Raw genomic sequence first — 14053 nt, 5'->3', positions numbered from 1 at the left:
TAATATAATTCCAAGAAATATTATCAAATTAATTCAAATGTAAATTCAAATTATTTTCACTGGCAAATTTAGGTTTAGTTAGTTTTCTACCCAGATTATATATAAATACAAGATTTTTTATCAAATGAATTGACTTGAACAATCCTTAGATGGGCATTCTGTAGCAGATATTGCATGTTCTTATTCTGCAGCAGAAATGTTACTTTAAGGCTCAACAATTCCCAGAAAAATACAAATGATATAGTTTCTGCGTCTATTATGTTACATCTTTAAATAAATGTCTTGTATAATTGCTCTTTCTAAAATCTAAAACATTAATGCTCAACTTAAAGTGAATGTAAATTTTGATGCTAAAGTGCCTGTTTTTTAAAATTTCTATTAAAAACAGGGGCATTTTAATTCATCAAAATTTACATTTCACTCCTGTTGTGAAAAAAAACTTACCTTTTAATCTTCACATCAGCTCCAGCTTCCTCCGGTTGTCGCAAGCCATTTCTGAATTCAGAAATGATGGATAGGTCCGGGGGAATCAGTGTCTGATTCAACGCCATGATTAGAGGAAGTCGGATTCCTCATTTTAGACCTAGGAAGAGGCTTTGCGATGGGTGGAGGAAGCTGGAGCTGCTGTGAAGATTAAAAGGTAAATTTTGATGACTTAAAGTGCACCTGTTTTTAATCGAATTTTTAGCAGAAAAAAACCATACCAGAAACCTGATGGGTAGGCAACCATCAACTTATACCCCCTCCCCTTCCTGCTTGAGTTAGTTAGATTACCTGTGTCAAAACTAGAAACTATTTGGAGAAATGCAGGAGAAAGAGGCACCAGCTAAAATGTGTATCCCAAGCAAAGTCTATAAGCCACCAGGATCACAGAGAATAGTTAAGTCTATTCACAGTGCGCCTGATCGCGCTATTGAACTAAATGTAGCTTGCTCCCACTCTGGTAGCGAGCTACATTTAGTTCAATAGCGTGATCGGGCATGCTGTGATTACACAGTGCCCCCTGCCCCCCAAACTACTTTTGAAAAAGAAGACCTGATCAGAAGACCCTGGAGAGGAGAACAAGTAAGTGCAGCTTTGAGAGTTAAAATCTCTCAAATCTTTTGATTTTTAAAGCTGTCGCTGAGATAATGTTACATAATTCTGTATGTGCAGAATTACATAGCATTATATTTTACGCGTACTGTCCTTTTAGTGGCTAGATTACAAGTGGATCACTATTTATTGAGTATTAGAAGTTAAAAGTATTTGCACGAGAGCCAACCAGATGCTCGCAAAAAGTCGAACTTCGAATCCTACGAATGTGTTAACGTATTCTCCCATAGAGAATAGCACGGAAGGATGGGTGAAAAATTAACACCCTTACTCATGCGCAAACCTGATTGCGTTTTCTCTAGTGCGCTAATCCGAAGTGAAATATTATTTCAAATTCCAATGTTCTTCACATAGCAGAATATGTTATATTTATTCATAAATACATATTTCTACATATATCTGATATTTTTTTGGTAAACGCACATTATATATATATATATATATATATATATATATATATATATATATACACACACACACCATAGTCACGTTGATTGGAGTAGCCGCGTTAGTCCAGAGATTTAGATATCAAAATAACAAGAGTATTGCATTGAGCAATGATACTTTTTTTATTGGACTAACTATACATTTATAAGATGACAAGCTATACATTTATAAGATGACAAGGAACTCTTCCGAAAGCTTGTCATCTTATAAATGTATAGTTAGTCCAATAAAAAAAGTATAATTGCTCAATGCAATACTCTTGTTATTTTGATATATATATATATATATATATATATATATATATATATACATAATTTATGTAAGAACTTACCTGATAAATTCATTTCTTTCATATTAGCAAGAGTCCAAGAGCTAGTGACGTATGGGATATACAATCCTACCAGGAGGGGCAAAGTTTCCCAAACCTCAAAATGCCTACAAATACACCCCTCACCACACCCACAAATCAGTTTAACGAATAGCCAAGAAGTGGGGTGATAAGAAAAAAGTGCGAAAGCATCAAAAATAAGGAATTGGAATAGTTGTGCTTTATACAAAAAAATCATAATCACCACAAAAAAGGGTGGGTCTCATGGACTCTTGCTAATATGAAAGAAATGAATTTATCAGGTAAGTTCTTACATAAATTATGTTTTCTTTCATGTAATTAGCAAGAGTCCATGAGCTAGTGACGTATGGGATAATAAATACCCAAGATGTGGAACTTCCACGCAAGAGTCACTAGAGAGGGAGGGATAAAATAAAGACAGCCAATTCTGCTGAAAATAATCCACACCCCAAAACAAAGTTTAAATCTTATAATGAAAAAAACTGAAATTATAAGCAGAAGAATCAAACTGAAACAACTGCCTGAAGTACTTTTCTACCAAAAACTGCTTCAGAAGAAGAAAACACATCAAAATGGTAGAATTTAGTAAAAGTATGCAAAGAAGACCAAGTTGCTGCTTTGCAAATCTGATCAACCGAAGCTTCATTCCTAAACGCCCAGGAAGTAGATACTGACCTAGTAGAATGAGCTGTAATCCTTTGAGGCGGAGTTCTACCCTAATCAACATAAGCATGATGAATCAAAGACTTTAACCAAGACGCCAAAGAAATGGCAGAGGCCTTCTGACCTTTCCTAGAACCAGAAAAGATAACAAATAGACTAGAAATCTTTCGGAAATCTTTAGTAGCTTCAACATAATATTTCAAAGCTCTTACTACATCCAAAGAATGTAACAATCTTTCCTTAGAATTCTTAGGATTAGGACACAATGAAGGAACCACAATTTCTCTACTAATGTTGTTAGAATTCACAACCTTAGGTAAAAAATTAAATGAAGTTCGCAACACTGCCTTATCCTGATGAAAAATCAGAAAAGGAGATTCACAAGAAAGAGCAGATAACTCAGAAACTCTTCTAGAAGAAGAGATGGCCAAAAGAAACAAAACTTTCCAAGAAAGTAATTTAATATCCAGAGAATGCATAGGTTCAAAAGGAGGAGCTTGTAGAGCTCCCAGAACCAAATTCAAACTCCAAGGAGGAGAAATTGACTTAATGACAGGTTTGATACGAACCAAAGCCTGTACAAAACAATGAATATCAGGAAGATTAGCAATCTTTCTGTGAAACAGCACAGAAAGAGCAGAAATTTGTCCTTTCAAGGAACTTGCAGACAAACCTTTATCCAGACCATCCTGAAGAAACTAAAATTCTAGGAATTCTAAAAGAATGCCAGGAAAAATGATGAGAAGAACACCAAGAAATGTAAGTCTTCCAGACTCGATAATATATCTTCCTAGACACAGATTTACGAGCCTGTAACATAGTATTAATTACGGAGTCAGAGAAACCTCTATGACTGAGAATCAAGCGTTCAATCTCCATACCTTCAAATTTAATGATTTGAGATCCTGATGGAAAAATGGGCCTTGAGATAGAAGGTCTGGTCTTAACGGAAGAGTCCAAGGTTGGCAAGAAGCCATCCGAACAAGATCCGCATACCAAAACCTGTGAGGCCATGCTGGAGCCACCAGCAGAACAAACGAACGCTCCTTTAGAATCTTGGAAATCACTCTTGGAAGAAGAACTAAAGGCGGAAAGATATAGGCAGGATGATACTTCCAAGGAAGCGACAATGCATCCACTGCCTCCGCCGGAGGATCCCTGGATCTGGACAGATACCTGGGAAGTTTCTTGTTTAGATGAGAAGCCATCAGATCTATTTCTGGAAGACCCCAGATTTGAACAATCTGAAGAAATACCTCTGGGTGAAGAGACCATTCGCCCGGATGTAACGTCTGGTGACTGAGATAGTCCGCTTCCCAATTGTCTATACCTGGGATGTGAACCGCAGAAATTAGACAGGAGCTGGATTCCGCCCATACAAGTATCCGAGATACTTCTTTCATAGCCAGAGGACTGTGAGTCCCCCCTTGATGATTGACATATGCCACGGTTGTGACATTGTCCGTCTGAAAACAAATGAACGATTCTCTCTTCAGAAGAGGCCACGACTGAAGAGCTCTGAAAATCCAAGTTCCAAAATGTTGATTGGTAATCTCGCCTCCTTAGATTCCCAAACCCCCTGCGCTGTCAGAGACCCCCATACAGCTCCCCAACCTGTCAGACTCGCATCTGTTGAGATCACAGTCCAGGTTGGAAGAACAAAAGAAGCCCCTTGAACTAAACGATGGTGATCTGTCCACCACGTCAGAGAGTGTCGTACAATCGGATTTAAAGATATTAACTGTGATATTTTTGTATAATCCCTGCACCACTGGTTCAGCATACAGAGCTAAAGAGGTCGCATGTGAAAACGAGCAAAGGGGATCGCGTCCGATGCAGCAGTCATAAGACCTAGAATTTCCATGCATAAGGCTACCGAAGGGAATGATTGAAACTGAAGGTTTCGACAAGCTGAAATCAATTTCAGACGTCTCTTGTCCATCAGCGACAAAGTCATGGACACTGAATCTATTTGGAAACCTAAAAAGGTTACCCTTGTCTGAGGAATCAATGAACTCTTTGGTAAATTGATGTTCCAACCATGTTCTTGAAGAAACGACACAAGTCGATTTGTATGAGATTCTGCTAAATGTGAAGACTGAGCAAGTACCAAGATATCGTCCAAATAAGGAAATACCACAATACCCTGTTCTCTGATTACAGATAGAAGGGCACCGAGAACCTTTGAAAAAATCCTTGGAGCCGTTGCTAGGCCGAACGGCAGAGCCACAAATTGGTAATGCTTGTCTAGAAAAGAGAATCTAAGAAACTGAAAGTGATCTGGATGAATCGGAATATGCAGATATGCATCCTGTAAATCTATTGTGGACATATAATGCCCTTGCTGAACAAAAGGCAGAATAGTCCTTATAGTTACCATTTTGAATGTTGGTATCCTTACATAACGATTCAATATTTTTAAATCCAGAACTGGTCTGAAGGAATTCTCCTTCTTTGGTACAATGAATAGATTTGAGTAAAACCCCAGACCCTGTTCCAGAACTGGAACTGGCACAATTACTCCAGCCAACTCTAGATCTGAAACACATTTCAGAAACGCCTGAGCCTTCACTGGATTTATTGGAATGCGAGAAAGAAAAAATCTTCTTGCAGGTGGCCTTACCTTGAAACCTACAGGGAGTGCAGAATTATTAGGCAAGTTGTATTTTTGAGGATTAATTTTATTATTGAACAACAACCATGTTCTCAATGAACCCAAAAAACTCATTAATATCAAAGCTGAATATTTTTGGAAGTAGTTTTTAGTTTGTTTTTAGTTTTAGCTATTTTAGGGGGATATCTGTGTGTGCAGGTGACTATTACTGTGCATAATTATTAGGCAACTTAACAAAAAACAAATATATACCCATTTCAATTATTTATTTTTACCAGTGAAACCAATATAACATCTCAACATTCACAAATATACATTTCTGACATTCAAAAACAAAACAAAAACAAATCAGTGACCAATATAGCCACCTTTCTTTGCAAGGACACTCAAAAGCCTGCCATCCATGGATTATGTCAGTGTTTTGATCTGTTCACCATCAACATTGCGTGCAGCAGCAACCACAGCCTCCCAGACACTGTTCAGAGAGGTGTACTGTTTTCCCTCCTTGTAAATATCACATTTGATGATGGACCACAGGTTCTCAATGGGGTTCAGATCAGGTGAACAAGGAGGCCATGTCATTAGATTTTCTTCTTTTATACCCTTTCTTGCCAGCCACGCTGTGGAGTACTTGGACGCGTGTGATGGAGCATTGTCCTGCATGAAAATCATGTTTTTCTTGAAGGATGCAGACTTCTTCCTGTACCACTGCTTGAAGAAGGTGTCTTCCAGAAACTGGCAGTAGGACTGGGAGTTGAGCTTGACTCCATCCTCAACCTGAAAAGGCCCCACAAGCTCATCTTTGATGATACCAGCCCAAACCAGTACTCCACCTCCACCTTGCTGGCGTCTGAATCGGACTGGAGCTCTCTGCCCTTTACCAATCCAGCCACGGGCCCATCCATCTGGCCCATCAAGACTCACTCTCATTTCATCAGTCCATAAAACCTTAGAAAAATCAGTCTTGAGATATTTCTTGGCCCAGCCTTGACGTTTCAGCTTGTGTGTCTTGTTCAGTGGTGGTCGTCTTTCAGCCTTTCTTACCTTGGCCATGTCTCTGAGTATTGCACACCTTGTGCTTTTGGGCACTCCAGTGATGTTGCAGCTCTGAAATATGGCCAAACTGGTGGCAAGTGGCATCTTGGCAGCTGCACGCTTGACTTTTCTCAGTTCATGGGCAGTTATTTTGCGCCTTGGTTTTTCCACACGCTTCTTGCGACCCTGTTGACTATTTTGAATGAAACGCTTGATTGTTTGATGATCACGCTTCAGAAGCTTTGCATCCCTCTGCAAGATATCTCACTATTTTTGACTTTTCTGAGCCTGTCAAGTCCTTCTTTTGACCCATTTTGCCAAAGGAAAGGAAGTTGCCTAATAATTATGCACACCTGATATAGGGTGTTGATGTCATTAGACCACACCCCTTCTCATTACAGAGATGCACATCACCTAATATGCTTAATTGGTAGTAGGCTTTCGAGCCTATACAGCTTGGAGTAAGACAACATGCATAAAGAGGATGATGTGGTCAAAATACTCATTTGCCTAATAATTCTGCACTCCCTGTATTCTGTACCCTTGTGAAACAATGTTCTGAATCCAAAGACTGTGAATCGAATTGATCCAAATTTCTTTGAAAAAACGTAATCTGCCCCCTACCAGCTGCGCTGGAATGAGGGCCGCACCTTCATGTGGACTTGGGAGCTGGCTTTGGCTTTCTAAAAGGCTTGGATTTATTCCAGACTGGAGACGGTTTCCAAACAGAAACCGTTCCTTTAGGGGAAGGATCAGGCTTCTGTTCCTTATTCTGACGAAAGGAACGAAAACGATTAGCAGCCCTATATTTACCTTTAGATTTTTTATCCTGAGGTAAAAAAGTTCCTTTCCCCCCAGTAACAGTTGAAATAATAGAATCCAACTGGGAACCAAACAATTTATTACCTTGGAAAGAAAGGGAAAGCAAAGTTGACTTAGAAGACATATCAGCATTCCAAGTTTTAAGCCATAAAGCTCTTCTAGCTAAAATAGCTAAAGACATATACCTGACATCAACTCTAATGATATCAAAGATGGCATCATAAATAAAATTATTAGCATGTTGAAGAAGCTTAACAATGCTATGAGTATTATGATCTGACACTTGTTGTGCCAAAACCTCCAACCAAAAAGTGGAAGCTGCAGCAACATCAGCCAAAGAAATAGCAGGCCTAAGAAGATTACCTGAACATAAATAAGCTTTTCTTAGAAAGGATTCAATCTTCCTATCTAAAGGATCCTTAAAGGATGTACTATCTGCCGTAGGAATAGTAGTATGCTTAGCAAGAGTAGAGATAGCCCCATCAACTTTAGGAATTTTGTCCCAAAACTCTAATCTGTCAGATGGCACAGGATACAATTTCTTAAACCTTTTAGAAGGAGTAAAAGAATTACCCAGATTATTCCATTCCCTAGAAATTACTTCAGAAATAGCATCAGGGACAGGAAAAACTTCCGGAATAACTATAGGAGGTTTAAAAACCGAATTTAAACGCTTAGTAGATTTAATATCAAGAGGACTAGATTCCTCCATTTCTAATGTGATTAAAACTTCTTTAAGTAAAGAACGAATAAATTCCATTTTAAATAAATATGAAGATTTATCAGTGTCAATATCTGAGACAGAATCCTCTGAACCAGAAAAATCCTCATCAGAAACAGACAAATCAGAATGATGATGTTCATTTAAAAATTCATCTGAGAAATGAGAAGTTTTAAAAGACCTTTTACGCTTACTGGAAGGAGGAGTAACAGACATAGCCTTCCTAATAGATTTAGAAACAAAATCTCTTATATTAACAGGAACATCCTGAGTATTAGATGTTGATGAAACAGCAACAGGTAATGGAATATTACTAATGGAAATTTTATCTGCATTAGCAAGTTTATCATGACACTCATCACAAACTACAGCCGGAGGAACAGTTACTACAAGTTTACAACAAATGCACTTAACTTTGGTAGAACCAGCATCAGGCAGCGTTTTTCCAGAAGTAGCTTCTGATCCAGGGTCAATCTGAGACATCTTGTAATATGTAAGAGAAAAAACAACATATAAAGCAAAATCTATCAAATTCCTTAAATGACAGTTTCAGGAATGGGGAAAAATGCCAATGAACAAGCCTCTAGTAACCAGAAGCAAAAGAAAAATGAGACTTAAATAATGTGAAAAAAAGGTGGAGACAAAAATGACGCCCACATTTTTTAGCCCACATTATTGGCGCCTAAATGCTTTTGGCGCCAAGAATGACGCCACATCCGGTGACGCTGACATTTTTGGCGCAAAACGTCAAAAAATGACGCAATCACGAACAACTTCCGGCGACAAGAATGACGCCGGAAATGACAAAGAAAATTTTTTTGCGCCAAAAAAGTCTGCGTCAAGAATGACGCAATAAAATGAAGCATTTTCAGCCCCCGCGAGCCTAACAGCCCACAGAGAAAAAAGTCAATTTAAAGGTAAGAAAAAATTGAAAATTCATATGCATTATCCCAAATAATGAAACTGACTGTCTGAAATAAGGAATATTGATCATCCTGAATCAAGGCAAATAAATGTTTAAACACATATATTTAGAGCTTTTACATAAAAGTGCCCAACCATAGCTTAGAGTGTCACAAAAAATAAGACTTACTTACCCCAGGACACTCATCTACATGTAGTAGAAAGCCAAACCAGTACTGAAACGAGAATCAGTAGAGGTAATGGTATATAAGAGTATATCGTCGATCTGAAAAGGGAGGTAAGAGATGAATCTCTACGACCGATAACAGAGAACCTATGAAATAGATCCCGTAGAAGGAGACCATTGAATTCAAATAGGCAATACTCTCCTCACATCCCTCTGACATTCACTGCACACTGAGAGGAAAACCGGGCTCCAGCCTGCTGCGAAGCGCATATCAACGTAGAATCTAGCACAAACTTACTTCACCACCTCCACGGGAGGCAAAGTTTGTAAAACTGATTTGTGGGTGTGGTGAGGGGAGTATTTGTAGGCATTTTGAGGTTTGGGAAACTTTGCCCCTCCTGGTAGGAATGTATATCCCATACGTCACTAGCTCATGGACTCTTGCTAATTACATGAAAGAAATGGACTGGGCAAATTCATTGGCACCCTCAATTTAATATTTTGTAGCACACCCCTTGGAACAAAAATAACTGAAATCAATTGCCTCCTGTAACCATCAATTAGTTTCTTACACCTCTCTACTGGAATTTTGGACCACTCTTTTTTCGCCAACTGCTCCAGGTCTTTCAGATTGGAAGGGTTCCTTTTCCAAACTGCTGTTTTAAGATCTTTTCACAGGTGCTCTATGGGATTGAGATCTGAACTCATTGCTGGCCAGTTCAGTACTCTCCACCGCTTGTCTTAAACTATTTCTGGGTGCTTTTTTGATGTGTGCTTTGGGTAATTGTCCTGCTGTAAAACCCATGACCTATGATGTAGACCCAACTTTCTGACACTGGACCCTACATAACACCACAGAATTCTTTGGTAGTCTTCATATTTCATAATGCCATGCACACAGTCAAGACATACAGTGCCTAAAGCAGCAAAGCAACCACAAAACATCAGTTAACCTCCACCATGTTTGACTGTAGGGACTGTAATTATTTTCTTAAAAAGCCTAAATTATTTTTCTGAAAACAGTAGAATGATGGGCTATACCAAAAAGCTGTAATTTTGTTTTGTCTGCCCAAAATGATTTTGGCTTCCTCAGGTAAGTTTTGACAAACTGCAATCTGGCTTTTTTATGTTTCTGTGTCAGCAGTGTGGTCCTCCTGGGTCTCCTACCATAGCGTCCCTTTTCATTCAGATAGCGACGTATCATGCAAGCTGACACATTTGTACCCTGTGCCTGAAGGTCAGCGTGAATTTGTCTGGAAGTTGATCGAGGTTCTTTATCCACCATTCGAACAATCCTTGGTTGCAAACTTTGATAAATGTTTCTCTTTTCTCCACGTCTAGGGAGATTAGCTACAGTGCCATGGGCTGTAAACTTCTTGACAGCGTTGCACACGGTGGACACAGGAACATTAAGATCTCTAGAGATGGACTTGTAACCTTGAGATTGTCCATGCTTTCCACAATTTTTGTTCTCAAATCCTCAGACAATTCTTTGTTGCTCTTTCTCTTCTCCGTGCTCGGTGTGGCACACAGAGACAAAAAACAGAAAGGTTGAGTCAATTTTTCACCATTTTAACTGATTGCTGGTGTGATTTATAGATTGTCAGCACCTTTTAATCGATACAGGTGAGTTTAGTTACAATTTTCAGGAGCATCACAGACTTGGAATGCAATTATTTCTTACAATTTTGAGAATGTGTCAGATTTGGCTTTTTTCTCCCCTGTTTTGTGTCATACCAATACAAACAAAAGAAATAAACATGAGAATGCCTAAACATTTGTAATTGCAACAATTTCCTGGGCAAAGTGGTGCATTATCTGACAGAAATGCAGGGATGCCAATATACATATTTAGACATGTATATGTATGTATCTCTATGTTAAAGCCCATTGCAGTGCTTTTTTTCCTAAAAGACCTCATATCTTTGAGCCCTTATAAATTTTTATGCAATTTATTTTAAAAATCATTTTTATTAGATGGTGTTATTATGAGTGTAACTGTACTTTTAAATGTATTTTTGATGTATTTTATTCAAGTAAACAGTTAACCAGAGCTCTGAAGTCACATTATCCTGAAGCGCTAAATTAAATTGTACTTGAGCGAACGTGTTTACTTTCAACTTGTAATACGTGTGCTACTTCCGACGCGCAAATAAATATTTTGATGGAAGAGAAATTGTAAAGTTCAGAAACTGGAAGTTTCACAGAACTAACTAATAAAGTCATATCTACAATTTACAGAATGGAAAAAGAATTCAACTAACTTGAAAGGAAATTAATGTCTTCACACTGAGTCAAGGCTAGCCCAAATCCTTGTCACATGACTTATCCGTTATAGGTTTATGGGCCTTCAGAAAGGTAGAAAACTTCTTTATCTGAAAGGAATGACTCAATATCAAAAGCTCCAATTTAAGCACCTTTATGCTTCGCTAAAGGAATAGACTCTGAGACAAGAGATAGTAAATCTGAGGAAAAAGATACTTCTAGCTAAAAAAAAAACCTAGGTCTTGGAAAACGAATTGTTCCACGGCCACACGAGAAGAGAATGTAACACAGGCTATGTTGTACCCACTTGATCTTTTAAATCAATTGAGGAAGGAAAACAAACAAAAAAGAGGGCATACAAACTAGTCTAAACATTCAAGGCATGTGGATTCTAGCTTCTTAGAACTTCTTTTATAGCCACAAGATCATGGACATTCATAGCGACACGCTATGTAACACTTGGTGATCCCTAGGGGTTCTGAGCAGTCTGTTATGTATCCTATTCAACACCGTCCCCTCTTTATGTGGCTGAGAATCCACCATTGTTTTAAATGTTTTTATTTTGTGATTTTATGTAATAGATGCCATTACAATAACCTGGCAAGTCTAAATACTGACATGAGACGAAACACCTTTAACACACGATGTTGATACCAGGAGCTGGGTTGTCAGCTCTGACGATCATAAGTACCGTTCAAGTAATATAACAACATATAATTCATAACAATACTGCACTATACAGTATAGTCTCTAATCTTTATCTTCCTGAGACATTATGGACGGATGTAAAAAAGAAAATATAAAGTATCAAGACCTACATCTCAGGTACTATCTGGGTCAGATTGATACGTATATCCTTCATAAGTGCACAGTGTACACTAATTATACATTTGTTTATTTAAATAAAACCCTCCTGTTATTCCTGAACAGGACAGTGCACTCTCAGATCAACAAGATCCAGAAGCACAGCATTAAAAGCTCTCCCATTGGACTGAGCTCAGTGGTATTGCAGAAAGAATGTTGCCTTTTTAAATGATTAGAAGTGATGATATAACATAAGTGTGATCATATTCATTAAAGGTTATTATATAAAAAGCCCTCAGCATCACACGGCAGAACTATCAGCTGATCAGATACGTTTTATCGGCCCATGCAGAATAAGCTGAAACCTGCAGAACTCACCCTTGTCCAGGAGAGCCGCACATCTCGGCATAATATTTTATCTTGGGTTCCGTTCCGCTCGTTCTCAGGGTAGCCACACACCCGTTCTGAAATGTGAAGGTGATCATCTGACTGCTCTTACTCAAAGGAAGTAACTGTAATACAGACGTAAGACATTTGTCAATTGTCTGACAATAAGAAAAAAAACAGGCTCATTTACATTCGATCAATGCAGCACAAGCATAAAGGGAAGCACTTATCCAAAGATTCTGCTTCTATCATTTACCGGCACAGGTTTTAAATATTTCACATTCAAAGTACAAATTAGCTCACACCAAATCTATCACTAGAGGTTAATGTTCCTGCTGTGTAAACAGCCAGAGAGGTCTGCAGCACATTGTACAGCAAAGCCCTGCAAACCAATGTAGCAGTCAAGGAACAAAACACAAATAAGCACCATTTAAAAAAAAAAAAAAAGTGCGTCACATTGGAGTAAATATCTAGATAGTCATAGTTAGATGACTAACCAGTCTCCCTTTAGGACCCTACAGCTCTCAAAAAGACAGCAGATTATATTCTTTAAAGGGACATGAAACCCCAAAATGTTTCTTTCATGATTCAGATAAAGAAAACAATTTTAAAACATTTTGCATTTTACTTCTATTATTAAGAGATATCTAGATAGGTAGCGAGCACATGTATGGGGCACAACATGTCAGGATATAGTGCTGCCATCTAGTGCTCTTGCTACTGTATAACATTGTTGCAAAACTGCTGCCATATTGTGCTGCACACTCCTGAGCTTACCTTCTGGCTTTTCAACAAAGGATAACAAGAAAACGAAGAAACTTTGATAATAGAAGCCAATTGAACAGTTGTATAAAATGTATGTTCTATCTGAATCATGAAAGGATGTTGGGTTTCATGTCTCTTGCAGGACAGATCAGCCTATGGCCTCACCTCTAATGTCTGTACTGTAGCATAATGTCTAATGCCTGGTATCAAATGCTGGATATCAGATAACTAATACTTCTGATATTGTTACTAATCCCTCTAGAAATATCAGAGACCTACATCTGTGAGTTAACCCCTATTAGATGATCACTGATAGTAATATCCCCAGAGACTTATATTGGTTAATTTACCAGTGATAGAGCATGAATAGGTTCGTGTTAGGGAGCCATAAAAATATATTGACTTCTCAATATATGATCAAGAGATATCAGAGATCTATGCCTGTAGATTGGCAGTATTGGTGATTTTTTTCTCTAGATATCTAGGAGACCTATACCTGTAAGTTATGGTAATAATACTTAGTAATCTGAGTACTGGAAGTAATTTTTCTCATGACACTATCAAGACCTATACCTGTTAATTTACCATTGTTGGTATTGTAACTCTGGAAATGTTAAAGATCTGTACCTGTAAGTGTACCAATGATGGAACATGAATGTAGGAGGTAAAGGCTCGTGTTTAAAGAGCCATATAGATCAAAAATGCCACCCAATATGTACAACAAACCTGTACATATTGGTTTTCCAGTATTAGTGGAAATACCAGAGACCTATACCTTTTAATTTACCGAATGATACATTTCAGTTTACCAAATGATAAAACATATATGAAAATAGTTTTTCTCTCTAAAAATACCAGAGACCTATACCTATTAATTTACCCAATGATACCTTTTAGTTTACCAAATGACAGAGCATATACATATGTACACGAGTAGTTGGTTCTTTGGGAGTACCAGAGATATTTGGTTTACCAAATGTTTTCTTTTAGTTTACC

The 14053-nt window shown here is 38.0% G+C and overlaps 1 protein-coding gene across 2 annotated transcripts in view; it reads right to left on the bottom strand.

The window, feature by feature from the left end:
- The window catches only part of PGM2L1 (phosphoglucomutase 2 like 1), a 292082-nt gene that overhangs the window by 14970 nt on the left and 263059 nt on the right, over window positions 1–14053 (bottom strand). For both annotated transcript variants that reach the window (XM_053708758.1, XM_053708759.1), the window contains one exon: window positions 12284–12417. In XM_053708758.1, the coding sequence (XP_053564733.1) occupies window positions 12284–12417 (134 nt within the window). The remainder of the gene's footprint in view (window positions 1–12283; window positions 12418–14053) is intronic.

This window comes from Bombina bombina, chromosome 3, assembly GCF_027579735.1.
Source record: "Bombina bombina isolate aBomBom1 chromosome 3, aBomBom1.pri, whole genome shotgun sequence".
NCBI classification, from domain to species: domain Eukaryota; kingdom Metazoa; phylum Chordata; class Amphibia; order Anura; family Bombinatoridae; genus Bombina; species Bombina bombina.
This window is presented reverse-complemented; position numbering and strand designations above follow the sequence as displayed.